The sequence below is a fragment of the Alosa sapidissima genome, chromosome 20 (genome assembly GCF_018492685.1).
Source record: "Alosa sapidissima isolate fAloSap1 chromosome 20, fAloSap1.pri, whole genome shotgun sequence".
NCBI lineage: Eukaryota > Metazoa > Chordata > Actinopteri > Clupeiformes > Clupeidae > Alosa > Alosa sapidissima.
The window spans coordinates 18,341,573-18,366,737 of NC_055976.1; the positions used below are offsets into that span (position 1 = coordinate 18,341,573).

Sequence of the window (25,165 nt, forward strand, 5' to 3'; positions counted from 1 at the left end):
CATAAATAAATAGGCTAAATATATCTTGCATTGTAGTATGTCAAACTCTACCAGAGTAGGCGATAGAAGTAGGCCTACCTCAACACAGACTCTCCTTGCCCCGTGCACTCTCTCTCTCTCCCTCTCAACAGGCGCATCCCTCCTCAGCATGCACATGTAATCCAAACATTAATCGTGCAAGACGACTGGCAATGCTATTAAATCCGGTGTTACATGGCAACTGGCTCCCATGTTAACTGGCTGCGTTGATGACGGAAGGTCAAAATTGTATGTAGTAGTACATGCATTGGACCATGAATATGCCACCAAAAAAACAAACACCTAAATTAACTCCACGTGGGTATCGAACCACGAATAAATTGACCTGTCTTCATGGTAATAGCGTCTATCCACTTGCGCCACGAACCAGCTGACGGTACTCACATAAATTTACTTCAGTTGTAGGCTATAATTAAAAGAAGTCAGCTAACGTTATTATAATTGTAACAAGTTAACATAGCTGTTCATGTTATCTGGCTACCATGTTATCGTGCTACCGTTGCCCAAGCCATTTAGTATGCCTTCAAAGTATCATGGTTAAGTTTTACAAACGTTTCACTGAGGTTAGGCTGTGGCCGCCCCTACCTGAAGTGTCTGTAGAGCCACATGAACGTCAGCAAATAAATAAAAAAAATGTGTTGCCTAATTGTGTATCCTTTTGTCCAGCCTATTCTTTTAAGAATTCAGTTCATGAAACACAGGCATTGAAATGCACACTGCAATGGGCAGGAGAAGTCTATAACGTGTCCATATTTTACACAAACTTTGCGCACAGGGAGAGTCAAAACTCTTAGGCTTATAGGCTATTAACGTTAAAGGTGCCATGTGTAAGAATTGAGGTAAAAATATCCAAAAAATTACCTACACGCATCAAAAGAATGAGAAGAAATAAGGGCGATGATGTCATTAAAAAAATGACTATTTTTAAAAATAATTACTAGCCACAGCCCAACAGTTATCATAATACCAGTTTCGGCCATTGGAGGCGGTATGCGGGCAACATAACCGCCAGCCAAACTGCAATACACGTTTGTCGGTTGTTACTCTAGGGTAGACCATTTCACTTTCTGGAGGTATACTGCCCCCATCTTTTATGGAATGTGGAGTATGAACTGATTTTTTTGGCGGACATTACACATGGCACCTTTAATGTTGCTGACATGTAAACATGGGTTTGATGTTTTTTTGATACTTTATTTCCCAATTCACAAGTTGGTGCTTCTCCTGTGGCGCAACAGGTTAATACCTATGCTTTCTCATGCTATCGACATGGGTTCAATTCTCCTCACCACACGTTTTTTTTATTATTATTTATTTATTTTTAGACCAGCAACGCTCCCTCAATTTAGGCTACAGATACTAGGTGGCAACAGAGAGCCTGACCAGCAGTCAGTGAAATGTTTGAAAACTTAACCATGATACTTTGAAGACCTACTGGCTTGGGCAACTGCTGTAGCAAGACAACACCATCAGCCGTGTTAACTTGCTACAATCATCAGCTGACTTCTTCTAATTGTATAGACTAAGTCAAGTAAATTTCACTATGACTTATCAACTGGTTCGTGGCTGGATGGTTGATGGATGGTTATCATGTAGGAGGTTTCATTTAGGAAGCAGGTTTGATACCCACGTGGAGTTATTATTTCTGTATTTATTTTTTGGTGGCATATTCATGGTCCAGTGTATGTAGCGTACCACAGACAATTTTGACATTCTGTGTCTGTGTGTGTGTGTGTGTGTGTGTGTGTGTGTGTGTGTGGGTGTGTGTGTGGGTGTTTGAGACTAGACGTGTTGCTCTGCCCTGTATGTTTCCTCTTAGGTTTGTATGACGGTTTGCATCAGCCATCAGTATATTGCTGTCAAAAGCATGTTACTGTAACATGTGGCACCACCATATTCATTTGTGCAAGTGTGAGGGTAGCCAACTGGTACGATAGCTGTGCAGTACAGTACAGTCATTTTCTGTGCATTAGCCACATTGTGTATAAACCGCAGGACAGTGTTTTATGCAAGTAAAAAAAACAAAAACATATTAATACCATCAAACCATCACATATGTGTTCTCTCATCCCTCCCTCCCTCTCTCTTCCTCTCTTTCTCTCATCCACCTCTCTCTCTCTCTCAGGCAGGTGAGTAAGTGTGAGGGCGCTTCGCTGGCCGCGCGTTTTGGCTGCCTCTTCTTCGAGGTGTCTGCCTGTCTGGACTTCCTCTCTGTGCAGCACATCTTCCACGAGGCCGTGCGGGAAGTGAGGCGCGAGTCCGAGCGCTCACTTCCTGTCCGCCCGCTCTTCATCAGCGAGGACCGCCCCCTCCTCGGCCTTTCCTCCCAGACACAGGTAGCCCCACCCTGCTTTAAGGAAATGCCCACCCCTGCCACGGCCAAGCTGGTAACGGTGAAGTCCTCCAGGGCCCAGAGCAAACGGCGAGCCCCCACACTCACCCTGCTCAAGGGCTTCAAGATCTTCTGACTGACTCTATACTGACCCCTAGTGGAGACAGAGGTGCCACGCTCACCCTGCTCAAGGGCTTCAAGATCTTCTGACTGACTCTATACTGACCCCTAGTGGAGACACAGAGCTGCCACGCTCACCCTGCTCAAGGGCTTCAAGATCTTCTGACTGACTCTATACTGACCCCTAGTGGACACACAGAGCTGCCACGCTCACCCTGCTCAAGGGCTTCAAGATCTTCTGACTGACTCTATACTGACCCCTAGTGGAGACACAGAGCTGCCACGCTCACCCTGCTCAAGGGCTTCAAGATCTTCTGACTGACTATACTGACCCCTAGTGGACACACAGAGCTGCCACTCTCATTCTGTTCAAGGGGTTCAAGCTCTACGAGAAGGGTCTGGTCGCATCTAGCACAGTGGATCTACACACATGCGCTGATCTTCTTGCTTAGCTAATAGCTGAAACTAGTTTAGTTAGTTTAGTAGCTGGTGTGTGTTGTGTTGTATTTTATACAGTCTGTGGTCAGTCAGTTTCAGTCAGTTGTGTCCTGAATTTATTTAAAAAAAAAAGAAAAACAATTCAGAGGGGATTATAGCTGCGATTACGACCACATTTGACAATGGTGGGACAAATATCTGTTGGTCCCTGACTTTTCCTGAAACTGTAATTGTCAGACTCCAATGATTTGAAAAGTTTCAACTCCTGCGCTGTATAGGCGGACAAAGGTTGCCCATCGGATAAAAAGTTTAAGAACCACTGGTCCAGATAATGTAAACACAGATCATCAGATCTGTCTGAGCGATCCTTTTGTGGTAGGCTAGGTTATGTGCTATAGTTTGCCATGAACTGAGGAGTTGTTAACTCTGACTATCCTTCGCTTTCACATGATATATGAACATATACTGTAAGAATTTGTTTTTAAAGGTTGACAAGTCATTGAATCCAAACAATTATAGCTAAAAAACAAAGTCTGCACATGCCTGGGTAACCAGTTTGTAACGCTGTCGAGCGATTCGTTAAACCAAGTATTTTCATCCTTTCTCTAAAGGACAATTAAAAGTTAGTGTAAGCTATTAGCTAAGTAGAACATCAGCGCGAGCGTAAGTTAAATAGAAGAACATCCGCGCATGCGTGAGTTAGCTGGTAGATCCGCTGTGGTAGATCGGTGGTGGGAGAACGGTTGCTGTATGTCTGCGGCTCTGCAGCCAAATACTAGTGGGATCTTCTGACTGACTGATTGACTAAACACTGCCCCCTGTTGGATAAACAGAGCAAACCCTGGGGGCCCCCACACTCACCCTGCTCAAGGGCTTCAAGATCTTCTGACTGACTCTATACTGACCCCTAGTGGACACACAGACCCACTACATTCTCCCTGCTCAAGGACTTCAAGATCAAACACCGGGCCCCCACCCTCACATTGCTCAAGAGCTTCATGATCTTCTGACTGACTGACGGACGAAATGCCTGCATACTGACTGCGTACCCCTGGTGATCAAATGGAGTGAAGGCTAATCCCCCACACACCCTGCTCAAGGACTTCAGGGTCTTCTGATTTACTGTGTTCTGACTGACTGCACACTGCCCCCAGGTGGACACACTGAGACGGTGCATCTAGAGGAGTTTTCAGGGGAGATGTCTGCTGTCTGCTGTTTGTGTGAACCAGGGCCTGCATGTTCTGTCAGCACAGTACTGAATGAACTCACTAAATGAATGAGACAGAGAGAGAGAGAGAGAGAGAGAGAGAGAGAGAGAGAGAGAGAGAGAGAGAGAGAGAGAGAGAGAGAGAGAGAGAGAGAGAGAGAGAGAGAGATTTGGACAGAAATTTCAGTGGCGCGCCAGTATGGACAGAATCAACAGTTGCTCTTGAGGACTTCTTCCAGTGGGACAAAATGGACACTATTCTCCAGGGAAATAACATTCACCACAGCATATGGAAAAGAAATACGATGTTTCGCACAAATAGCCACTACCTAACCCCTCCAAAGGGATCCTGCTGCAATGCACTAGTTTCCCACCAGAACTTTGGAATGACAGGGCCCTCTAGAGGGTAACATTTACAACTACAGTTACCTATTGTGCACATGCACATTAGTAATGTGTGATTCAGATGATCACATTCAATTGAAATACACCCACTACATGTCACCTCAACATAGTCCATACCATTTCATGTCAATTCTTTGTTTATTTGTTTTGTTGACTATCTGTCACAAAAGAGTCCAAGACTAGAAATCACAGATGGTTTTACACACCATTTAGTCTTGTTTGTTTTATTTTCTTTATTAAAAGGGGTTGTAGCAGGGATGCTACAGAGTCTGAGTGTAGAAGACAATAACAGTAATAAAGTCATGTATACAGTGCTGTTCTAGGATAAGCACAAAGTGCTTTACAATGGGGACAAAGAAAGATTAAAGGCTGATGAAGGAGGACCAGTAAAGACAATAACAGATGACTACTGTAAAATATGCTGGTGTGATCAATGATTTTACACTCTAGAGTCTAGAGTGAGTCTTAAGACATCATACATTTATTAGACCCTGTACAGGAGTCCCTACCCATCAGGAATAAATGATTTTAAATACAGGTGTCCACCGTGCTTGTCTGTTCAGTCATAAACCCTGCAGCTCTGTTCACAGTGTCCCGACGCTGGAGGACAGGGACATGTACTAGTAGTATAAACATCTTTAACATGTAGATTCTTCATCACCTGCACATACGGAAGCATGTATATGTAATCCAAATAGATAATATGCCAATGATAGTTTAGCTACAAACAGGTGTCTACATGTGGCAATGAAGTTTCAAATGGTACATTACAAACTTCACAAGAATCTGGGAGAATGAGATATGCAAAATGTTTCTAAGTGGAAACCTGATGTAAGCAACAGAAACTAAATATGCATGACATGATGATGTACAGAGTTTAAAAATTGAAACACCATTTGTCGGCTAAATTGAAATACGCAGTTCTCGGAAACTGCGGGAGTATTTGGCACATATTTACATTCCCCACGTGAGCTCTGGACTCTTTATGGGTTCTCTGTTGGCTGACAACATGCGTTAAAGTTTCATAACGGTGCTTTAGGTAAATGAACATACCCTCATCACGTTAGAGAATAATAAACAACCTTTGGGTCACATTGACATTTAACAGAAAAAACATACATGCACATACACGTGGACACATACTACGCACACACACACACACACACACACACACTCACATTTAGTCTGTGCATCCAAGTTTGCATCTACGAGTCTGGGTGATTTGAGATCAGATCTGAGAGTGTTCCTATGGCTCTCTGTAGAGGGATCACCTTTACTTCTAATGTCCAGGTACGCAGGCCTCTGGATTTGTCATGAAAGAGATGAGATGACGCTCAACTGCACAGGTGTGACGACATCCAGGTGTGTGTGACATCACCTTTCAGACCTGTGCCTCACTTTTCCTCCCCATTCCCCTCCACCTGCACCTGCACCTCTTCCTCCACCACCCTCTCCTCTTCCTCCTTCACCTCCTCCGCCTCCCCCCCGTCAGCCTCCCCTCCTCTCTCGGCGTAGAGACTGCTCACTGTCCCGTCCTTCCAGGTGACCTCGATGTCTCCTGACTTGAGCTGCCCGTTCTCGGCAACGTCGTAGTCAGGGGCGCCCATCACCATGGTGGGCAGTTTGAGGCTCAGGGTGGGGGTCATCAGGACCTGCTGTGGGGCCTCCCTCTCCACGGTGATGACCTGCAGCTCCTCCATCTGGGGCTTGAGAGCTAGCGCCGCCGCTTTGTACTTTGCTATCTTCTTCCTGCTCCTGTGTTTAAGTGTGTGTGTGTGTGTGTGTGTGTTTTTTTTTTTTTTTGGGGGGGGGGTACAGTTGATGAAACGTCAGCTCAAACATAATTCATTCATTATTATTATTATTATTATTATTATTGTCATTATTATTATTATTATTATTATTATTATAGTTTGCTAATTCTGTGGTCAGTGTTGTTTTTAAGTGCTGTAGTCCTGATCAGTGCTCACCTGCTACCCATCATGCCAGTGACCAGCAGGATGCAGCCCAGCAGCAGTGCAGCGAAGGCCAGACCCAGCATTGCAATCGTCCATTTACTCTCTGGACAGAGAGAGAGAGGGAGAGAGGGAGAGTGAGAGGGGGAGGGAGGGAGAGAGAAAGAGTGAGAGACAAAGGATTTTATTGAAAAGCAACTTACATTGGAATTGACATTCCCATCAGTATGTGTACTGTAGTACCCGGGCATATGTGTAATGTGCAAAACTTGTTACACGTGGAAAACGTTTTCATGTACTATGTCGAAATTGGCAGGCACATTCTAGCTAAACCTAAAGGGTAAGCACACCATACAATACACTACAGCTCCACATAAACACACACGCACACACAGGTCAACAACCTCTCGGACTGACTACCCCCCTTATCGAGGCCTTAATCGTCCCCACTTTTAAGGAAGCTAACCTATAAAGATACTGATCAGGCAGGCACACAGTCCTCTAGCGAAGTCAGTTTCATGGTGGGATGTAGAGTTCCTTAAAGATAATAGTAAACAGTAACAAGTATCTGTTATCTGAGAGCTGAGATTCGAAGATAACCTCAACACAGCGGGCATTGAACTCTCCAGGGACACAAGGTTGTTTGATGTTTTCATTGCCAAAGGTTATCTGTTTTTTGTTGCTTTCTCCATTTTAAAATGGACTGCAACTTGCAAATTACCACTAGACCCACTGAATCCCTTTTTATGGAATAACACCACTATAGGGCCCATAATAAAACAATAGTCAATACGAGAAATCGCTGTAGCTATGGGCTTGCGATTTTCTATAAGTGATCTGAAAAAGCACTTCAGAGTGCTTCACAAGTGTTGAAATCAGGGTGCAAGTATTCACATGCTTGCAAAGACTGACTCTTTACACAGCCATGACACAAGAATCGGACTTGCCTGAAAAAGGATGGGTCATTGACTCAGTTTTATAAAAGGGTTCTCTCATATAGACAAGAACTGTATAAAGGGAACATTCAAACCTGTATCTGCTTAAACACACACTCACATATTCAGACCAGTGGCTTGATGAAAAGAGGATATCTGAATCTCTTTTTAGCAAACAGAATAAAAGCAAAAAAACAAAAATCTAAGGTGTAGCTGGATATATACTATTTCTGTATTTCAGTATATACTGTCCAGTTTTATAACTGCATGGACATTTTTTTTATTGATTAACTCCCTTTGCAATGCACTCTCTACTCTAATCTACTCTACTCTATCACTTTATCACTAAAGCATCACACAACACTCTCCTAGCCAGACTTCACTCAGATGTTTTCTTCTGAAACAGTGCTTGTTTTTGAGAGGTAGTCCAACATTGGACCTGTCTCAGCTTATTGCATTTATAACCTCAGAGCATTTAAAAACACACACACACACACACACACACACACACACACACACACACACACACACACACACACACACACACACACACACACATACACAATGCTGACAAATGCTGACAAAAAGTTTCAGGCTGGAACATGCGGACTGGGATGTGCTTCATTCGATCACTCTAAACCAGCTCAGTGTGATATTAGCTCAATCTTAAAATCTTAAAATCAGTTCCCTACCTACCTTACCTCATGCCAAAAGAAGCTACACTCTATTTGAAGTCAGTGGCATGTTCAAACCTCTCTGTTCTTTAGTGTGTTTTTTTCTTCATGCCCTGAAAAAGGCCCAAGCCGCTACACGTGGGCATTTTTAGGTCCTTTTTGGTCATGTCCAAGTTGTACATTTTAATTTCACAGAGTGCCTTGGTCGGAGATATTTTTTTCTCTTTTTTCCCATGAGAAACTATACTCTGTTCCAGACACTGGCAGCTATTTACTCCTAAAATGCCTGCTAAAAACGGCTATAGAATCCTATGGCATTCTTATTTCCTGAGGGTTTTCTGAAAACATACTAAAAATTGTCAACGTCTACCAAAATTTAATATCTAAGCCTCTGTAGCATCTAGAAACATAAAATAAAAAGCATGCTGCGCTATGCAGCATCCAGCGGGAGAATCAATGTTGCGTCATGCAGCATCCAGCACGAATGGGTCAATTGTATATTTCAGGTAATATCAATCAAATTTCTGTTTTGTTGTTTTGACTGAGTAAAGATAAATCAAATAACAATACACAATTACAGCTCTACTGAAATTACTTGCAAAACAAAAATAAATGAAAAACAATGATTTATTAAAATTCATTAAAATGGTGGATATACAGTAGCGTTTTGGAACCAAACTCTTCAAATGCAGTTTGTTTTATGTCAGGATGACAGAGAGAGTCGAGATGTGTCAAGGTGTGCGGAGGTGTGCGGAGGTGTGCGGACTCACGGTCTTCGGTCCGGTAGAACCACTTGAGAAACTCCCTCTGCTCCTCGTTCATGGTGCTCTCGACGGGGTTGTCCTGCTCAAACTCTCCCTCAAACTCATTTGATGCCCTTTTCGATCCTGTCAGAGGGGGCCAGAGCAAACAAGACAAGTTACGTCAGACTCTTGCTCACACCCACCCACACACACACGCACGCACGCACACACACACACACACACACACACACACACACAAAAAAGCACTACAGATACAAACACCCACACACACACACACACACACACACACACAAGCACTACACACACACATACACAACACACATACATCACACACATACATCACACACACACACACTACACACACACACTCACACCCACACACAAGCACTACAGATACAAACACCCACACACAGACACACACAAGCACTACACATACGCACACACACAATCACACACACACTACACACACCACTGTTTATGCTGGGCAACATGCTGGATATGGAGAGATACAGGTGGGAACACACACACACACACACACACACACACACACACACACACACACACACATACCACTGTGACTGACAAACAGAAGTACACCGGTCTCCCAGGCTCTTCAAAGAGCAATGACATTTGGAGATGGCGGCTCTGACTAGACCCCCTTAGCTCCTATGGGTGTGCCGAGCGTAGTGGGGAAATGTGTTTTCCTCGCTAACCAAATGCCAAGGTGCCATGAGTCAGATCCAGCGCTACGTGCGGACCCCTACCTGCTCACCGCTCAGATGAATCAGCCTCGCCTCGCCTTGCCTTGCCTTGTCAAGTTTTGACAAAAGTTTTTTTTTTTTTTACCAACATATTTAATTTAATTTACTGGAACTTGTGGTAATGATGTTTTCATCATTAATGCTCTCTCCAGACACGGCTGCCCACTGCTCTGGGTTTGTATGTTCGCATCTGAGAGTATTGGAATCCCAACTTATGATTTTATATTCATTAGCTTATGTCCTCATATTTCTTATTTATGTTTCTTATTATGTGTCCTTATAGCCTCTGTATTCCCAGGCTAGTGTATGTATACATTCAATCAGAATTATGGTTGGATAAAAGAATTCAGCTAAGCTAGCGTTCCTCTGTTAAGTCTTCCACATATGAGATGACTGCTCTGCTCTGCAGTAGCTATCTGCTCCGGTTTGCCAGGTTGCCACTAATCAGGGTCTGATTCAGTGTGGTCCACATAAGATGGGATGACCAACAACATCTCCCGTCAACCTGGCTGACCATTTTCCTGTTTCGTTAGAGCAGCTGGTGGATCTTTATGCAAAGTCATGCTGTCTCTCCCTTAATGTGTATCATTGTAAATAAAACTCTGTTCCTGATTTGTCATGCCTGTTTTCATGCATCTGTGGTATCAAGACTACAATCACTACTCACTGTGTGCTGTGTTTGTATTAACTAAACACACATGGGTAAAAGCAGATGGGAGAAAGAATCTCCCTCTGGATCGATGACAGGAGAGTGGTGTATTTCCTGACACATAATGCAATATTCAATGATAAATCACAGTAAACAGAAACAAATCACAGTTAAATGACACCCCTGGCATGGGTGTCCTGTGTTAGGCCCACAGACTGAACCTGTCACTCTCTGCTCTGCATAGCTGCTCCTGCTCCAACAAACTCATGTGCATATCGTACTGTACATTCATGAGAAGGACCATTTCCTTCACCTTTCTAATGTATGGATCATTCAATGATAAATCACAGTGTGCAGTTGTGTGACAGTTAAATGACACTCCTAGTTCTGCACACTGCACTGCAGCATGGGTCTGGGCTGGGTCCCCTTCCCTGCATATCTTCCTGCTTCCTGTTGCAGAATCCAAGTAGCTTGGCATTTCATCCAGCTCATGTTGTAAGCACGCTCATGAAAATTCCCCTAACCATTTCCAGCTTGGCGCTTGCTTGCTTACTTACTGAGCCTCTCCTGGCAGATGTCGCCCATATCCAGGGACTTCCACCTGGAGGTCGGGCCCCCGGGGGTGAGTCTCACTCGGCCCTTCTCCGCACTCAGCTCCAGGCTGCGGTTCAGGCTCAGGAGCCGGTGGTTCTCACAGGCCCACTCCAGGTGCTCCTCACCGTCGCAGGCCACGGTGAGAACCGGACGCTCGTGGAACGCCGAGAGGCACCGCTGTGTTCCGACGTTCCGCAGGAAGCGCTGCTCCCGCCAAACCCACTGCTGGAGGTCATCGTCAAGGTTACACTTTCGGAGGGTGATAGCCTTGCCGGCAGGGGAGTCCTGGAGACAGAGGCTCTCAACAGTGTTGTGGATCATGAAGCTATTTGCCCCTATATGAGCACACAAAGCACAGGTGAGAACCGCAAACTCTGAAGTCATTGTTGGCTGTTTCACAGTATCACACAGCTCAGGTTTATAAAAATACAACCCCAAAACAGAAAAAGTTGGGACATTGTGTAAATATTTAGTTGCAAAAAGGACACAGACAACATATCAAATGTTGAAAATGAAAATATATGTTAATTTCACAAAATTACAATTGCAACAAGTCTCCAACTAATTCATTTTGACAAAACTGTAAGGAAATATGACAGATTGAACAAAATAAATATCTCAATGATTTGATTGTACATAAAACAGTTCAGCAAAAAGGCTGAGTAATGCAAATTCATTTATTTCCAGGAGTTCTATTAAAATATCATCATTCAAATTCTGAAATTGACTTACCATGCAAGAAGAAACACAGTGCCACCCATAAAAGACTCATTATTCCCAACAGGTAAATACTCCTCTAACCTGTAACAGAAAACAACATTACAAAAAGCCCAAACATCACTTCTGTTGTGTGCCGATGGGACAATCAGATTGAAACAGTACTGCCCTGTGGCCTGTTAGAATGTGTTTAGTCACATTCTGGGGTAGAAAGTTGGTGTGTGCTCCCAGATGTCTGTGGAGAACACTGCCTGTGCCTGAACCTCGCCCTGATCTGGGATGAGGTTTGATCCTTACAGTGTGTGTGTCTGTGTGTGTGTGTGTGTGTTTTCAAGTATGATGTAACTAAACACAGAGCAGCAGTGTGAGGACGTGTCTGATTCTGTGCCTGTGCAGACAAGACAATCTCTTTCTCTTTCTCCAGCCACTGTTCATTTCCTTCTGTGTAATCTGCTCTTCACTTCTCCTGTCTTTGCTTGTTCTCTCTCTCTCTCTCTTCTCTCCTCTCTTCACTTCTCCTGTCTTTGCTTGTCCTCTCTCTCTCTCTCTCTCTCTCTCTTCTCTCTTTACTTCTCCTGCCTTTGCTTTATCATTCTCTCTCTCTTCTCCTCTCTTCACTCTCTCCTGTCTCTTCTTGTCCTCTCTCTCTCTTTCATTCTCTCTCTTTTCTCTTGTTTTTGTCCTTCTTTTCTCTTTTCTGATTCTCTTATATTTCTCTTCTTTTATTCTTTCCTCCTGTCTCTTTAGTTCCACTGTCTCTTCCTCCTTGCTGTCTACCTTACTGTTTCTCATTTTCATTCCCCACATCTTTGTGGTTGCTGTCTCTCCTGTCCTCCACCTGACTCATGCACCCAGCACACACATACACATGGGCATAACCCAGCCAGCCTCCGAGCATGGCAATCTCCACGTTGACTCAGTCTGACAGAAGACAAATATCAAACCATTAGATCAGATTGTTATGCTACATCCTCCACTATGTTCTCCTCTCCTCTCTCTGTTCCTACTATTGTTCTCTCTTTTCTCTTCTGTCTTTATCTACCCCCCCCCCCCCCCCCCCACACACACACACACACAAACGTTTTTTGGTGTTTTATGCCCCCAACTTTGTCTTCAAGGCAGCGCTGCCTGGAAGGTACTAGGGTTAGCCATGGGTTTAACGTTAGTGTCATGGTTGGGGTTAGGTTTAGGATTAGGTGCCTTTAAGTCAGCGGTGGCAGCACTGCCTGGAAGACGATGTTGGGGGCATAAAACACTATCAAGCCATACAAACAAACAAACAAACAAACAAACAAACAAACAAACACACACACACACACACACACACACACACACACACACACACACACACACACACACACACACACACACACACACACTCCTCTTCATCTGTGCAGCTGCAGTGAGAGTTAGCTCAAAATCTCATAAAGCAATGGCGCTCCAGCATCCCTGGCCCACCAGGACTCAACTAGAGTAGACTACATTCCCAACAAGGATACTCTCCATCAATGGAAGTGAAGTAGCATAGTTAAATAGCATAGGAAAAAACAAGACAGCTAATCATGTACGAACGAATCAATCAGAAAGTGAAAAGGTGGTAACAGGTCTACATCAAACAGGTCTCATCTGATGTCAGATACAACAGAGATACTGTAGTTACTAACAATACAAAAGTCAAGTACAGGCTACTAGTGAAGACCCAGCTGGCAATACAATCTCACTGAGCAGAGAGCAGAGCCTGTGGAGGTGAGGATGATGAAGCTGGTCTGGGACTCACCTGAGATGTGGAGGGCCTGAGGGAAGTGCACCCTGAGGAGTAAGTGAGTGTGTGAAGATGGTGTGTGTGAACACAGCTCCGCTCATGACTACCAAAGTTCAGGTGGGTGTGGATTGGGCTGTGTCATTCTCACCTGTTTTATTGTCATTAAATGTGGCTTTTCTGCTTACTGGGCAGATTTACAGCAAGGTTAAGAAACTGAGAACATTGCAATCTATTACCACATAGTTATAACACAGAACTATAATAATGACTGACTTGAGAGCTCATTTTATCCAGCTGAATGTTGTTGCTGAACAAAGTGATGCCCTCATAGAACATTAACCTGAATTAAATGACAGACTTTTGGATAATCATTGTCAGTGAAAGTGAGCAAGTGTGAGAATGGTTGTCTCACCCATGCAGTGAGTGAGGTCTTTGACCATGGGAACTGACTAGCTTATTGTTTGGACAGCCTTGCTACGCGAGTCAAACAGAAATCTGGTGAGGGAAGAGAGTTTCTGCCCTGACGGTCACAGACCTATTGGAGTATGTGTGTGGGGTTGAGAGTGAGAGAGAGGAATTTCAATTTTTTATGGCAGGAGTGGTTAGAGTTGAGCGAGGTGAATGACCCAGAGGTGATCTTTATCGACGTAGTAGGAGAATTTGATTGGATTGTTTTATTGGCTGCGTTAAGGAAGATATGGCTAGCTATGTTAAGAGAAGTCAGCCCATTCTCACCAATAGTATTCATTCTTTATTTTTAGTTTACATGTAATCTATTACTTGCATTGTTGGACTGCGGTGACAAGCTGTCACAACTTTTCATGAAAAGACCACACTACTGCATAATCTTACTGGAGGCTCTCATCTCTAGCTGGTCATAAGATCTCTCTCTCTCTCTCTCTCTCTCTCTCTCTCTCTCTCTCTCTCTCTCTCTCTCTCTCTCTCTCTCTCTGTGCACAATGCAGTGATTTAAGAGTATCCTCTTTTATTTGAGATAATACTGATAAAGTTGATAAAGTTGACTTCCATAGAAGGTGATCATTCCATAGAAGTTGATTTCCTCAGAAGGTGATCATTCCAAAGAGATCAACATCATAAGAATAAGAATTACTACCCACAATATAAATACAAATGGGCATTACAGAAAACAATGCAAGTTAGCTAATATATATATAAAAAAATGTTTATACAAAATAGACAATGCAAAATACTAAAGATGGATAACATTATCTATTAGAAAAATAATTTATCATATAATTAAGAGTTGTGCTTTTACTGTTTTTAACAGTTTTAAAAGTGACTGCTTAACCCTTTAGGCACCAGGTTTTAAAAAAAAACATCATTCGATTTTTACATCAAAATTTCAAAAGGCCGTGGCTTGAAAGTGGTCAGAGATAAAGTCCTACTGTAAATGTGAAAATCATTGAGTATGAACAAAAGTTTATGAAGGGGGTAAATTTACAAATCTAATTTGCATATTATGACGTCACTGAATGACAACCACCTCGAATTATGCACATTTCAGTAAATACTGGATGTTGAACATATATTTGAGCAGTTTTGCTTACTTTTTTGTCATTTCACCCACATAACACCTGAACAGGAAAGCAGTCACATGTAAACCAACAATAGTAAACTATTACTATTACCACAAACCTTATTCTACTATACAATAAAGTAGCCTGGTCAAATCAGTTCCTATCGCGGGTGACTTTGTAGTTCTTCAGAGCCCTATTTTTACTACCCCTGCTGTCTTTACTACGTCCATTACGGACACTATCGTCACCACTGGCACCTTCAGCTATGTTGGGCAGAGGGTCGACATAAGCGTGGTATGCTTAGTGAACACTGTCGGAAAGACGCAAATGACGCACCTCCATTCACAGACGCAGCGTGACTAGACGATCGCTCATATTCTCCAAAAGTCAGATATTCTCCTTCAGAATCAGACTAGGTAAATAACAGACCCAAGACTTCATCACATGTTAAGATCACCTTGGGAAGCAAAGGACAGTAATTTGGATACTGGGCCAGAGACTTTCTAATGAGGAGACGCAGCACTCAAAAAATCCTAGAAATACCGCTAGGTTCTGGCCAAGGCCCCCCAAATACCGCTAGGTTCTGGCCAAGGCCCCCCAAATACCCCAAATACTGCTAGGTTCTGACCAAGGCCCCCCAAATACCACTAGGTTCTGGCCAAGGACCCCCTTGATGTGTTATTAAACCCATCGACAATACTACGGCAAATGTAAAAATACATTAAGCTAATCCTAATAATTATTTTAGCCACAAGCACTTCGCGATGGAGCATACAGTGTGTAAAAATTGCATTTGGGGCTTTCTGCTATATGAGAGCTATCACTCTATTATTCCCAGTCTTTATCATGGAAAATATAATGTTCAGATATGCGACAAATTATTACAATGGCATTATATAACCAGGGGCGCCTTAATACCACCTGAGGCCCCTGGGCTATATGTTTTTAAGCCCCCCCAAACCGCAAATACTAATTATGATACCTGGCCCGCGATCTGACCCGCCTATTTACATAACGTGCGCTTTTGGTTGATGCAGCCTATCATTATTGAGCCTATGTAGTACAGCGGTTAAGCCCTCAAATCAAGGGGAATTGTGCACTTTTTGAAAGAAACATGAAACTTCTACCATAGTTAGGTTATACCATAAGGTTTATTTTCAGATTGGGAGGGAAGTCAAATTTGACCTCTGAGGCCCGGGAGAGGTCAAATCCAAGATGGCCGCCAACAATATTCAAAAGTGCCTCACGTTGGAACCAAATACAGTAGAAAAACACTTAAGGTGTCATTTCCCACTAACCTTTGGGTGCCCAATCTGTATTTGATAACTTTGAAACCACCAGAGTTCAAGAAAATGCATTTATGTAAAGGTCAAGGTAAACAAAACATCAAAATATTCATTTTTTATGTACCCTATGTACCCCAATTCATTTCTTTGTTGTCCCTGTATTATTCAGTTATTAGTTGTTATTTCATGAGATGTGTGGCTAATTTCATTTCTTCACAGCACAGAATTATCCACAGGTGACCCCCCTAGACCATTTTCACAGACCACCTGCCATACCACCGCTGGTTAAAAAAACCCTGCTTTAGAGTTGTTGCTACAGGCCACAGTACAGTATGCACAATGTAGAGAGCGCTTCAATCGACATATTCTAACAGGTAAACATATTGACTATGAACAAACAATATTATTACATAATTACATAATATTATTCATGTTGCAAATTAATTTAACCATAGCCAGGAAGGAGTTTTCCTTGGTAGTTAGCTTTTGAGGTAAACATCATGGACATTCATCATTGAGTTTTGAGAAGGACATTGGACCAGCTCTCATGATAGTCTGTCAAACTGACAGTGATGCCATGCACTTAATGCGAGCAGCACAAGTAGTGCGCAAAGAGATCCTTAATTCATCTTTCTCTTTTGACGGGTCATTCAAAGAAAACTGCCAGCAGAGGGCTGTGCCACCATCTCTCTTGGCCTTCATCAACATGGTACTTGATGGTACAAACATTGAGCATCAGTCCACCACAAAACCTGCCCTAACAATCTCCCAATTGATAGTCTTAACAGTAAGAAGTAATTCATTAAGTAGTAATTAAAGACACAGCCTTAACATGCTAGCTACAAATGTGTTCAAGCCCGGTTGCGCAGTCGGCACCCGCTTCCTTATTTGGGTTTAGGGTTGCCAGGTTTTAGCCTATGACAAAACGGTTGAAATTGAAACTAAGTGATCGTGTATGTGTAGGGTGTATTTCATACACAGTCTGGCAACCTGAATGGATCAATGATTTTAAAATGAAGTTTGATGGCCATGCAAATTACGGGAGTTTTCCGGGAGAGATAACAAAACGGGAGGGTGCTGGGAGATGACCTTTAAATACGGGAGAAACCCGGGAAAAACAGGAGTGTTGACAGGTATGCATTGAGCCAATCCTATGGTGTGTTGTGAAGACATCGTGCCAATCATGTGTTGTGAACTCGCATTTCTGCCGAAGAGGATGCCCGATGAGTGCCCAAAAAGCGTTGCAGTATGGCCGCCGAGTGGAGGGACTTGCCTAAAAGGACTTTGACTGGGCCTACATAGGAACGATTTACATCACAACTTTTGAAGCGAGACCTTTTAGGTGCGGACCGGAAGTCTGTCATGTGTCATTAGAAAACATGGCGGCGTCCTTTGGAAGGTGGTGCCGAACTTAAACCTCTTACATTAACTGTATATTTTGAGTTTTTGTGCTGCACAACGTTGCCTTAATTGATGTAAAAACAAAGGAATGTTATGGATTCGTAACGACGTTTTGACGAGTCACACCGTGACGGTAAATTTAGCTGATTTTTCTGTGGACATGTCAGATAAAGTCAGGCTTGCCTGAGATGGCAGCCAGTGCACTTCATTTTATTACGGCAAAATGTGGACTTTGAATTATTTTAACGTTAGGGCGAGTGGGCTTAGGATATTGTATGCCTTTTGCAGTCATTCTTACAAGAGAGATTTCAAACCTTGTGCCCGAAGACTTCGTGACAGCAGCCACCCATTACAATGCAACTACACACACACAACTTCAAAACCTCCATGGAGAGTACTATTCTTCGGAAGCGACGATTTCGCGGTGGAATCTTTAAAACTTCTCCACGCTTCAAGGTAAAGGCTTTCTGTTTCCAGCTTCAGAAACACAAACGTTGCAAAACTACCTGTAATTATCAAGTATCTACAATTACACATCAAAGCCATGTTAGTTTTCAGCTAGCGTTTACATCAGCTTACCTCATGCATTTCTTTTTTCGGGTTGTCATTTAGCTTAGAGTCAAAGGAGAGGGTTGTGGACACGCTGGAAGTTGTGACTTTGTCAGATTCCGTTCCAGTGTGGAGATATGCCCACAAACACCAACTCAAAGTTCACGACTGGCCCAATGTGGATGTCCATGGACGATTTGACGTCGGAGTTGTGGTGTCATTCGGATGCTTGCTGAAAGAGAAACTGATCAAGCAGTTGCCACAGTAAGTTATTATCAAGTCAGTTTGGCGCCATCTGACTTAAGTCCACAGAGGGAACGCATGTTATCATCATCATCATATTAATGGTAATATATGCTATGGCTTAAGCCGTGTGTGTGCGTGTGTTTAAATGATTTTGTCCACCACATGAATGTGTGTATCCTACCTAAATCTGTGTAGTGATCTGTTTGCACAGCTGTGTCTGTAGATTAGCTAAACTGATGTATTGTGTGTGCGCACTTCAGTGGGATCCTGAACGTGCACCCCAGTCTGCTGCCTCGCTGGAGGGGTCCAGCCCCCGTCTTCCACACCGTCCTACAGGGAGACACTCTGACCGGAGTCTCTATTATGCAGATCCGACCCCTCAGGTGGGCACACACGCAGAGATGCAGCAGAAGAGTCATGATGTATACCATTCACATTGGTCATACTGTTTACTGTACCCCCTGTAAAGGCTGGGCCTTTTAAACCTCTAGATGGGTAACATGTTTGTTTTACTCCCTCATGTGTTGTCATGGTTTCTTTAGTAGTGGTGTGTGCATGCAGGTTTCTTCTGAAGAAGCAGAGATTGTAGACAAAACAATTGAACACAAATTGGGTCTTGTGGTAAAGAAAGCCACACTATTTAAAAAATGAGAGCTGTGGAAAGCCTGCCTTGTAAATATACACAGGCCAACATTTTAAGTAATTTTGCCAGACAATCACATGACCAGCTGCATCTGACTTAGGTACAGGTACAGTCCAAGTTGAATAAGTTGGATTACATTCAGATCAAGTACACATTTTGCCAAATTCAGCCTGTTGGTAACAATAATCCCGCCTCATTTCGACCCATAAACTCCTCTGGCAAGAGGGTATAATTAGGTTCATAGTTATTCTGGAATAACAGAATTTGTTTGAATAGCAGAATGGCAGCCTGCATCTTTACAGTCTGCTCCACTGGCTTGCAGGTTTGATGTGGGCCCCATCCTACAGCAGGAGGTGTGTGAGGTGCCGCCCCGCTGCACAGCTGATGAGCTGGGACAGACGCTAGCTGCTATGGGGGCCAGAATGGTAGAGGCACATTTGAAAGTTGTTAAAATGATGCAAGGCTTGATGTATCAACTACAATACAATAAAATAATTACTAACCGACGCATAAGAGCACAGTCAAAAGAGCACAATGTTTGTCTATAAAAGTTTAAAGTTTATTTATCATTTATTATAAATTCATTTGTTTTCTGTGAAGAGTTTGTCTGTAATTGTAAAATGCTGCTTCATTTAATCTTTGATTGTGATTTTTAAATCCACTTTACATTCATTTGCATAGTTAATGGATACACTGAAGAACCTTCCAGAGAGAATCTCTAATAGGAAAGAGCAAGCTAAGGAAGGTGCAACATTTGGTAAGAGCCTTTTTGACCCCTAAATAAAGGTTATCAGAGGTTACAGTATTTAGGGCTGTTGAGCCGTGTGTGTGTGTGTGTGTGTGTGTGTGTGTGTGTGTGTGTGTGTGTGTGTGTGTGTGTGTGTGTGTGTGTGTGTGTGTGTGTGTGTGTGTGTGTGAGAGAGAGAGAGACTCTCAGACAAAGGTCATCAGCGATGACTCTGGACTGTCTTGTCTTGTGTGTCTGTGTTGACTCCAGCTGAGTTTCCTGATTCTGATTGAAATCGCAGGTGTGCATTCAATATTCTAATTCCCACAGAAATTCCATTTGCTTATGGGAGGTGGATGCACTCTCTTGCTGTGCCAGTAAATGATTTTGAATGCAGTAGATTCATTTGAAATTACTATTACTAGGCTATTAGTTTACAGGTAGAGAAAGTGGTGACATATTCGGCTACTGAATAAACTTCTAGTTTAATTACCAAAAGCTAACATTTGATTAGTTATCAGGGGATGGTGGCACATCTATTTGAGGATATCCAAGTCCTTTGTTGGTGTTGGCTAGGTTAATAAATTCGGCTTCGCATTCGGATGGATACTTGAGAAAATGATGTCCAGCAGGAGGGTGAGATACTGACACTGAGTTTGTTAAAGAAAACCTGATTCTAAGTTCACAGAATCAAATAATGTGGAATTAGACCAGAAGTTTGAGTTAATTTTTTTGCTGGACCCGAAAACCCAGAGTTTCCCTCATCTCAGGGCTAACAAACTCAGATTTTCAACAAACCCCAAACTCTGGAATACCCCCTTGACCTGCCCCCACACCTGACTATAAAGCGTGTGTGTGTGTGTTGCTCAGCCCCTAAGATCAGTGTATCCATGAGCTGGCTGGTGTGGGAGGATCAGACGTGTGTCCAGATCGACCGCTTGTACCGGGCTATCGGCTCAAGGGTAAGACGCGCACACACACACTCACACACACCTCTCTCTCTCTACATGTGAGGTGGTTCCTGTGCCTCATTGATAATAACCAGAAGTGGACATCCTGCCTTCAAGAAGTAAAAGTCTGGACATATGTTGCTTCTGTCCTTAACACAGGGGATATCTCTAATTAGGTGCTCTACCTGGTTGAGCAGTTGTGCTAATTCAGATCAGCTGGTTTAGTGAATGGTTGAGCAGTTGTGCTAATTAAGATCAGCTGGTTTACTGAAATATGATTTTGAAGGCCAAATGTGTAGGCTGCGCATTAAAGTTTGGATAAAAAAAGTTGATGTTTTTCTTCCTCGTTCAGACGCTTGCTGTGTGAGATCTTCCTAGATCTGGCCGCTCAGCCAAACTGAGACGAAGGGCCTTGATCAGATAGGTAGCCAAGGACCTAAAGGTCACTATGAATGAGATCCAAAGTTCCTTTGAGCGGATGAGAGAAGTGTAAAGAAGGACAAACATCAGTGCATCACTCCACCAATCAGGCCTTTATGGTAGGACTTATGGAGTGGACAGATGGAAGCCATGTTTTGCCGGGAGTTTCCCAAAAAGCACCTAAACGACTCGGACCTTGAGAAGTAAAATCATCTGGTCTGATGAAACGAAGACTGAACCATTTGGCCACAATTCCCAACAGTGTGTGTGTCGAAGAAACCAGGCGCTGAGCTGCACTGATGTTTGTCCTTCTTTACGTTTCTCTCATCCTCACAAAGGAATTCTGGATCTCATCCGAGTCTGAAACGTAACAAAATGTGCCGCACTCATGTCGGTGCCTTTGTGTGGAGTGCTTTACGCTCTAAAGCTGGGATGTCCTCGTCTCGTGATAATTAGGTTATCATTGATAAGGGCTATAATACTGTAGTATTTCTGTGGCTCAGCTAGTAGAATACTACCTACCTTAAGATCATGGGGTTAGGAACCCAGGGAAGACATACTGTATCGTAAAACCACCAAACAACAATGTTTTTTAATACTTCAAAACAACATTTGATAAATGAACCTTACATTTTTAGTAGCCATAGGTGTGTAGATTTAGATACACTTATGGTGTGGATGCTTGCATTTCTTTAGGAATCCGCCATCTTGGTTTGTATAGAAATTAATATTAAGTGACGCATACACATAAGAGTCGGAAATACGGGACAGTTGGTAATAGGTGACGTTCCTGTATATCGGTGGAGGAGCAGAAAGGAGTGCTGTATTGGGTGGGCTGTTGTGCTGAAATACAACAAGCTTTTGCCAAGACCAAGGCCTACACCTTTAAGTGGAGCTATGAAAGTAGTGTAGTAAAATGGTGTACGACGTATAAATAAGCAGGAGTCTGGCCCTGTAGCTGAGACTAGCTTTAATTTCTTGAATGTTATTGTTTCTAGCTTTGATTTGATTTCTTGTGTGTTATCTGATGTGCAGATTCCATTAAGAACCCTCTGGATGGGAAAGACTGTGAAGCTGTTGGACTTTGTTGGACAGTGCAATATCTCCCTAACAGGTACTCTCTTTATTATTTTATTTATTTTATTTAGCTGCTAAACTGTTTTGTTTGTTGAACATAACGTGTGTGAGAAAAGGGGAAATGCATGTGTTGTTTAGGTACCACATATATTCTGGCAAAACAAACAAACTCACAAACAAAATGTTTTGGGTTTTTTAGGGTTCCAGTGTTCAGTCCCCGGCTCCATATGTTTTCAGAAGGAAACCAACACCCTGGCGGTGCGTTGTAAGGTAGGCTCTGCTCATCGCTAGCGCTGCCTTTCACCTGCATAGTGCGTTTCAACCTATTTTATACAGTCAGTGGTTTCAACACGCAAAATGAGCTTTCTGTCTTTAGAAATGTGTGATTAATCTGATTCATTTGTTGTGATTGAAACATTTATACCATTTAAAAAAAAAATAGATTTAAAGCATTAGTAATAGTATTAGTGTACGTGCTAGTGTCAATTAGTGATTGACAGCATGCCATTAGTAATAGTATTAAGTGTAAGTGCAATCAATTATTTCATACAGTTGTCGAAAAGCACAAAAATAAACCATCACAACCACACAAATCTGAGTGATGTGCTTCCTGTGTGCTGTAGGACGGCTGGGTGGGGTTTCAGACAGTGAAGCTGAAGAAGTGTTTGTCCGCGGCGGACTTCTACAATGGCTATCTGCACCAGAGCTTCCTCAGGAGGTCACTGGACGCCACGGACTGTGTGTTCCAGAGCGTCAGAGACAGAGACACAGGAGCCTTTAACTCCCACCACAAAGACTCTTTTCTCCTGGGCAAGACCAGTGCCCACTGAACACTCAATAGAGACTTGCCGTTTAACTTAATCAGATGCACCCAGTGAGCATTCTGCAGAGACTTGCCATTTAACTTAATCAGATGCACCCAGATCCATTCATAGTATCCTTTGGTTTGTCTGTTTTAAGACAAATTGTTGATGTGTACATTTGATTTGCCATGGGACTGTGATGGCACAAGTTGTCATTAAACAGATATAAAGGTATGTGCTGAAGGTTACTGCAGTTGGGTTACTCACGGTAGTTTAAAAATCCATAATCACCAATAGTGAACTCAGAACTGCTAATAGTGGTATTTATAAACCGCAGGAATGTGTTAACACAATTATAGCCCTAGAGACCTAAATTAACATTACTTTAAGATGTGAGAGATACATACTGTACACACTAGTGTTAATTGTATCACCTATTTTTAATTTAGTCTTAGTCTTAGTCTTGTGACGAAATGTCCTTTTTAGTCTTTGTCATATTTAGTCATTCAAATATCATTTTTGTTAGTCAAGTTTTAGTCGACTAAAAGTCTCATCATTTTAGTGTAGTTTTAGTCAAAAGAAAACTAAAGGTATCTTAGTCTTAGTCAGTTTTAGTCAACACATTTTAGTCTTTTTTTATAACAAATTATTTCTGATTACCATTTGAGTCAAATAGTGTTTCACACATCTCAATTTTCCAACAATATTGTGTGTCCACAGGGCTACTCGTCTGTTATAATTACTCATTCTGATTTTTTGTCAGTCAGTATGTTTACATGCACAGGTAAGTCAAGCTACAGTTATAGCTCGGCTGGGATTTGACCATAGACAGTAAAAGATTTGACTGGACCACTGTCATATTCGTAGACCAGTGTTTCTCAAAGTGTGGTCCGGGGATCACTGGTGGTCTGCAAGCTATCCCAAGTGGTCCGCGAGCAGACGTGGTAAAATATAATATAGATGAGTTGTTTGCAATATAACTTGTATGTAAATCCAAGCAGTTCTGCAACACTGTCTATGTAAGATATGCCAATTTAAATCATACAGTATGAATCCTCTGACACAATAAGCAAAGTGCAAAGTCAATAAGCAAGGTGGTTCAGTGAGTATGCCTATTGTGTAGACTAATTATAGGCTACTGTTGAAGTAGGTCTAATCTTTTTTTTTTTTTTTTTTTTTTTTTTTTTTAGCTAGGGTTAGTTAAGTGGTCCTGAAACTGAAAAAGTTTGAGAAACACTGTTGTAGGCCAAACTATTAATGTTGTACTCCGCCTCGCTAGATGGCGATATGCGCCCAAACAACACATTCCCCAAACAGACTCTCCATCTTAGCCATAGCTAACCTGCTAGCGAACTTTCCATATTAGCTTACTTGCTAGCAAACTTTGCATCATCAGTCTAACTAGATGAATAGTTGACATTACATGCTGAACATTTTCGTATGGACATTCTGGGGGATGTTGTATGTTGCATATGCTTGGCGCAATGTTGTATGAGAGAAGCTTCAACTTCTGGGTATGTAGCATTGTGGCATAAAGCTTAGGTAGTTAGCTTGCTAACTCTGGCAGAAATCTCCAGTGTTCTTGTTCCATGTAGTTTCGTGTTGCAGCCACAGGGTTGCAGCAGCAGCACGTAGACTAGCCTACAGGAAAGCTGTTGCGTATGAACTCATTCGGAATATTTTGAAAACATAACAGCTAGATATTCTGTCTTCTCATTTTGTAGACGAACATGAAGGGAGATTTTATCTTAGTTTTTATTTCATGCAAAACATTTTAGTCTCGTCTTTTTTCGTCAACAATAATGCATCTTAAGATAGTCTTAGTCAGTGTTTCAGGACATTACTGCCGTCTCGTCATCGTCTCGTCTTAGTCATGAAAAAAAAGGTCGTTGACGAACATATTTCCTCTTGTCTCGTCTGACGAAATTAACACTAGTACACACGCACACACACATACAGACACAGACATACACAAAACCAGCAGGTGGAGCTAGAATTTAACCAGCTTTTCACTGCTTTTTAAAACAGGTTCAGAATTACAAGAGCTTGTCTTATCTATAATAGTGCTTGTGTTATCAACATTTTTTTTAATTATTCTTGGACTCATTATTGAGAAAGTCTTCTTTCTGAGAAGCCTCACAGGCAAAAAATACTTAAGACTAAAAAAGAAACT

General features: G+C 42.5%; 3 protein-coding genes and 1 long non-coding RNA gene across 5 annotated transcripts in view; 2 read left to right on the forward strand and 2 right to left on the reverse strand.

Annotated features, from left to right (window-relative positions):
• Window positions 1–5,076, forward strand: part of rasl12 (RAS-like, family 12) — a 10,997-nt gene extending 5,921 nt beyond the window's left edge. The window contains exon 5 of the mRNA XM_042075585.1: window positions 2,165–5,076. Within this exon, the coding sequence (XP_041931519.1) occupies window positions 2,165–2,507 (343 nt within the window). The 3' untranslated portion in view covers window positions 2,508–5,076. The remainder of the gene's footprint in view (window positions 1–2,164) is intronic.
• si:cabz01068815.1 (solute carrier family 51 subunit beta) lies at window positions 4,750–18,175 on the reverse strand. Of its 2 annotated transcripts, none has more exons than XM_042075584.1 (6): window positions 18,157–18,175; window positions 11,606–11,674; window positions 10,837–11,208; window positions 8,876–8,992; window positions 6,512–6,602; window positions 4,750–6,296 (listed from the first exon to the last, which is right to left on the reverse strand). In XM_042075584.1, the coding sequence occupies exons 2-6, from the start codon at window positions 11,643–11,645 to the stop codon at window positions 5,936–5,938; spliced, it is 981 nt and encodes a 326-aa protein (XP_041931518.1). In that variant the 5' UTR covers window positions 11,646–11,674; window positions 18,157–18,175; the 3' UTR covers window positions 4,750–5,935. The 2 variants fall into 2 exon arrangements, with proteins under 2 accessions (XP_041931518.1, XP_041931517.1); XM_042075583.1 differs by lacking the exon at window positions 18,157–18,175 and adding an exon at window positions 13,368–13,472.
• Window positions 17,434–23,226, forward strand: mtfmt (mitochondrial methionyl-tRNA formyltransferase). The gene is made up of 9 exons (XM_042075582.1): window positions 17,434–18,033; window positions 18,190–18,390; window positions 18,633–18,755; window positions 19,338–19,440; window positions 19,697–19,772; window positions 20,613–20,704; window positions 22,148–22,226; window positions 22,389–22,459; window positions 22,813–23,226. Exons 1-9 carry the CDS (start codon window positions 17,801–17,803, stop codon window positions 23,017–23,019), a joined length of 1,185 nt encoding a protein of 394 aa, XP_041931516.1. The 5' UTR covers window positions 17,434–17,800; the 3' UTR covers window positions 23,020–23,226.
• Window positions 18,287–25,165, reverse strand: part of LOC121695062 — a 12,644-nt gene continuing 5,765 nt past the window's right edge. Inside the window, exon 3 of the long non-coding RNA XR_006025992.1 lies at window positions 18,287–18,370. This is a non-coding gene — a long non-coding RNA (uncharacterized LOC121695062). The remainder of the gene's footprint in view (window positions 18,371–25,165) is intronic.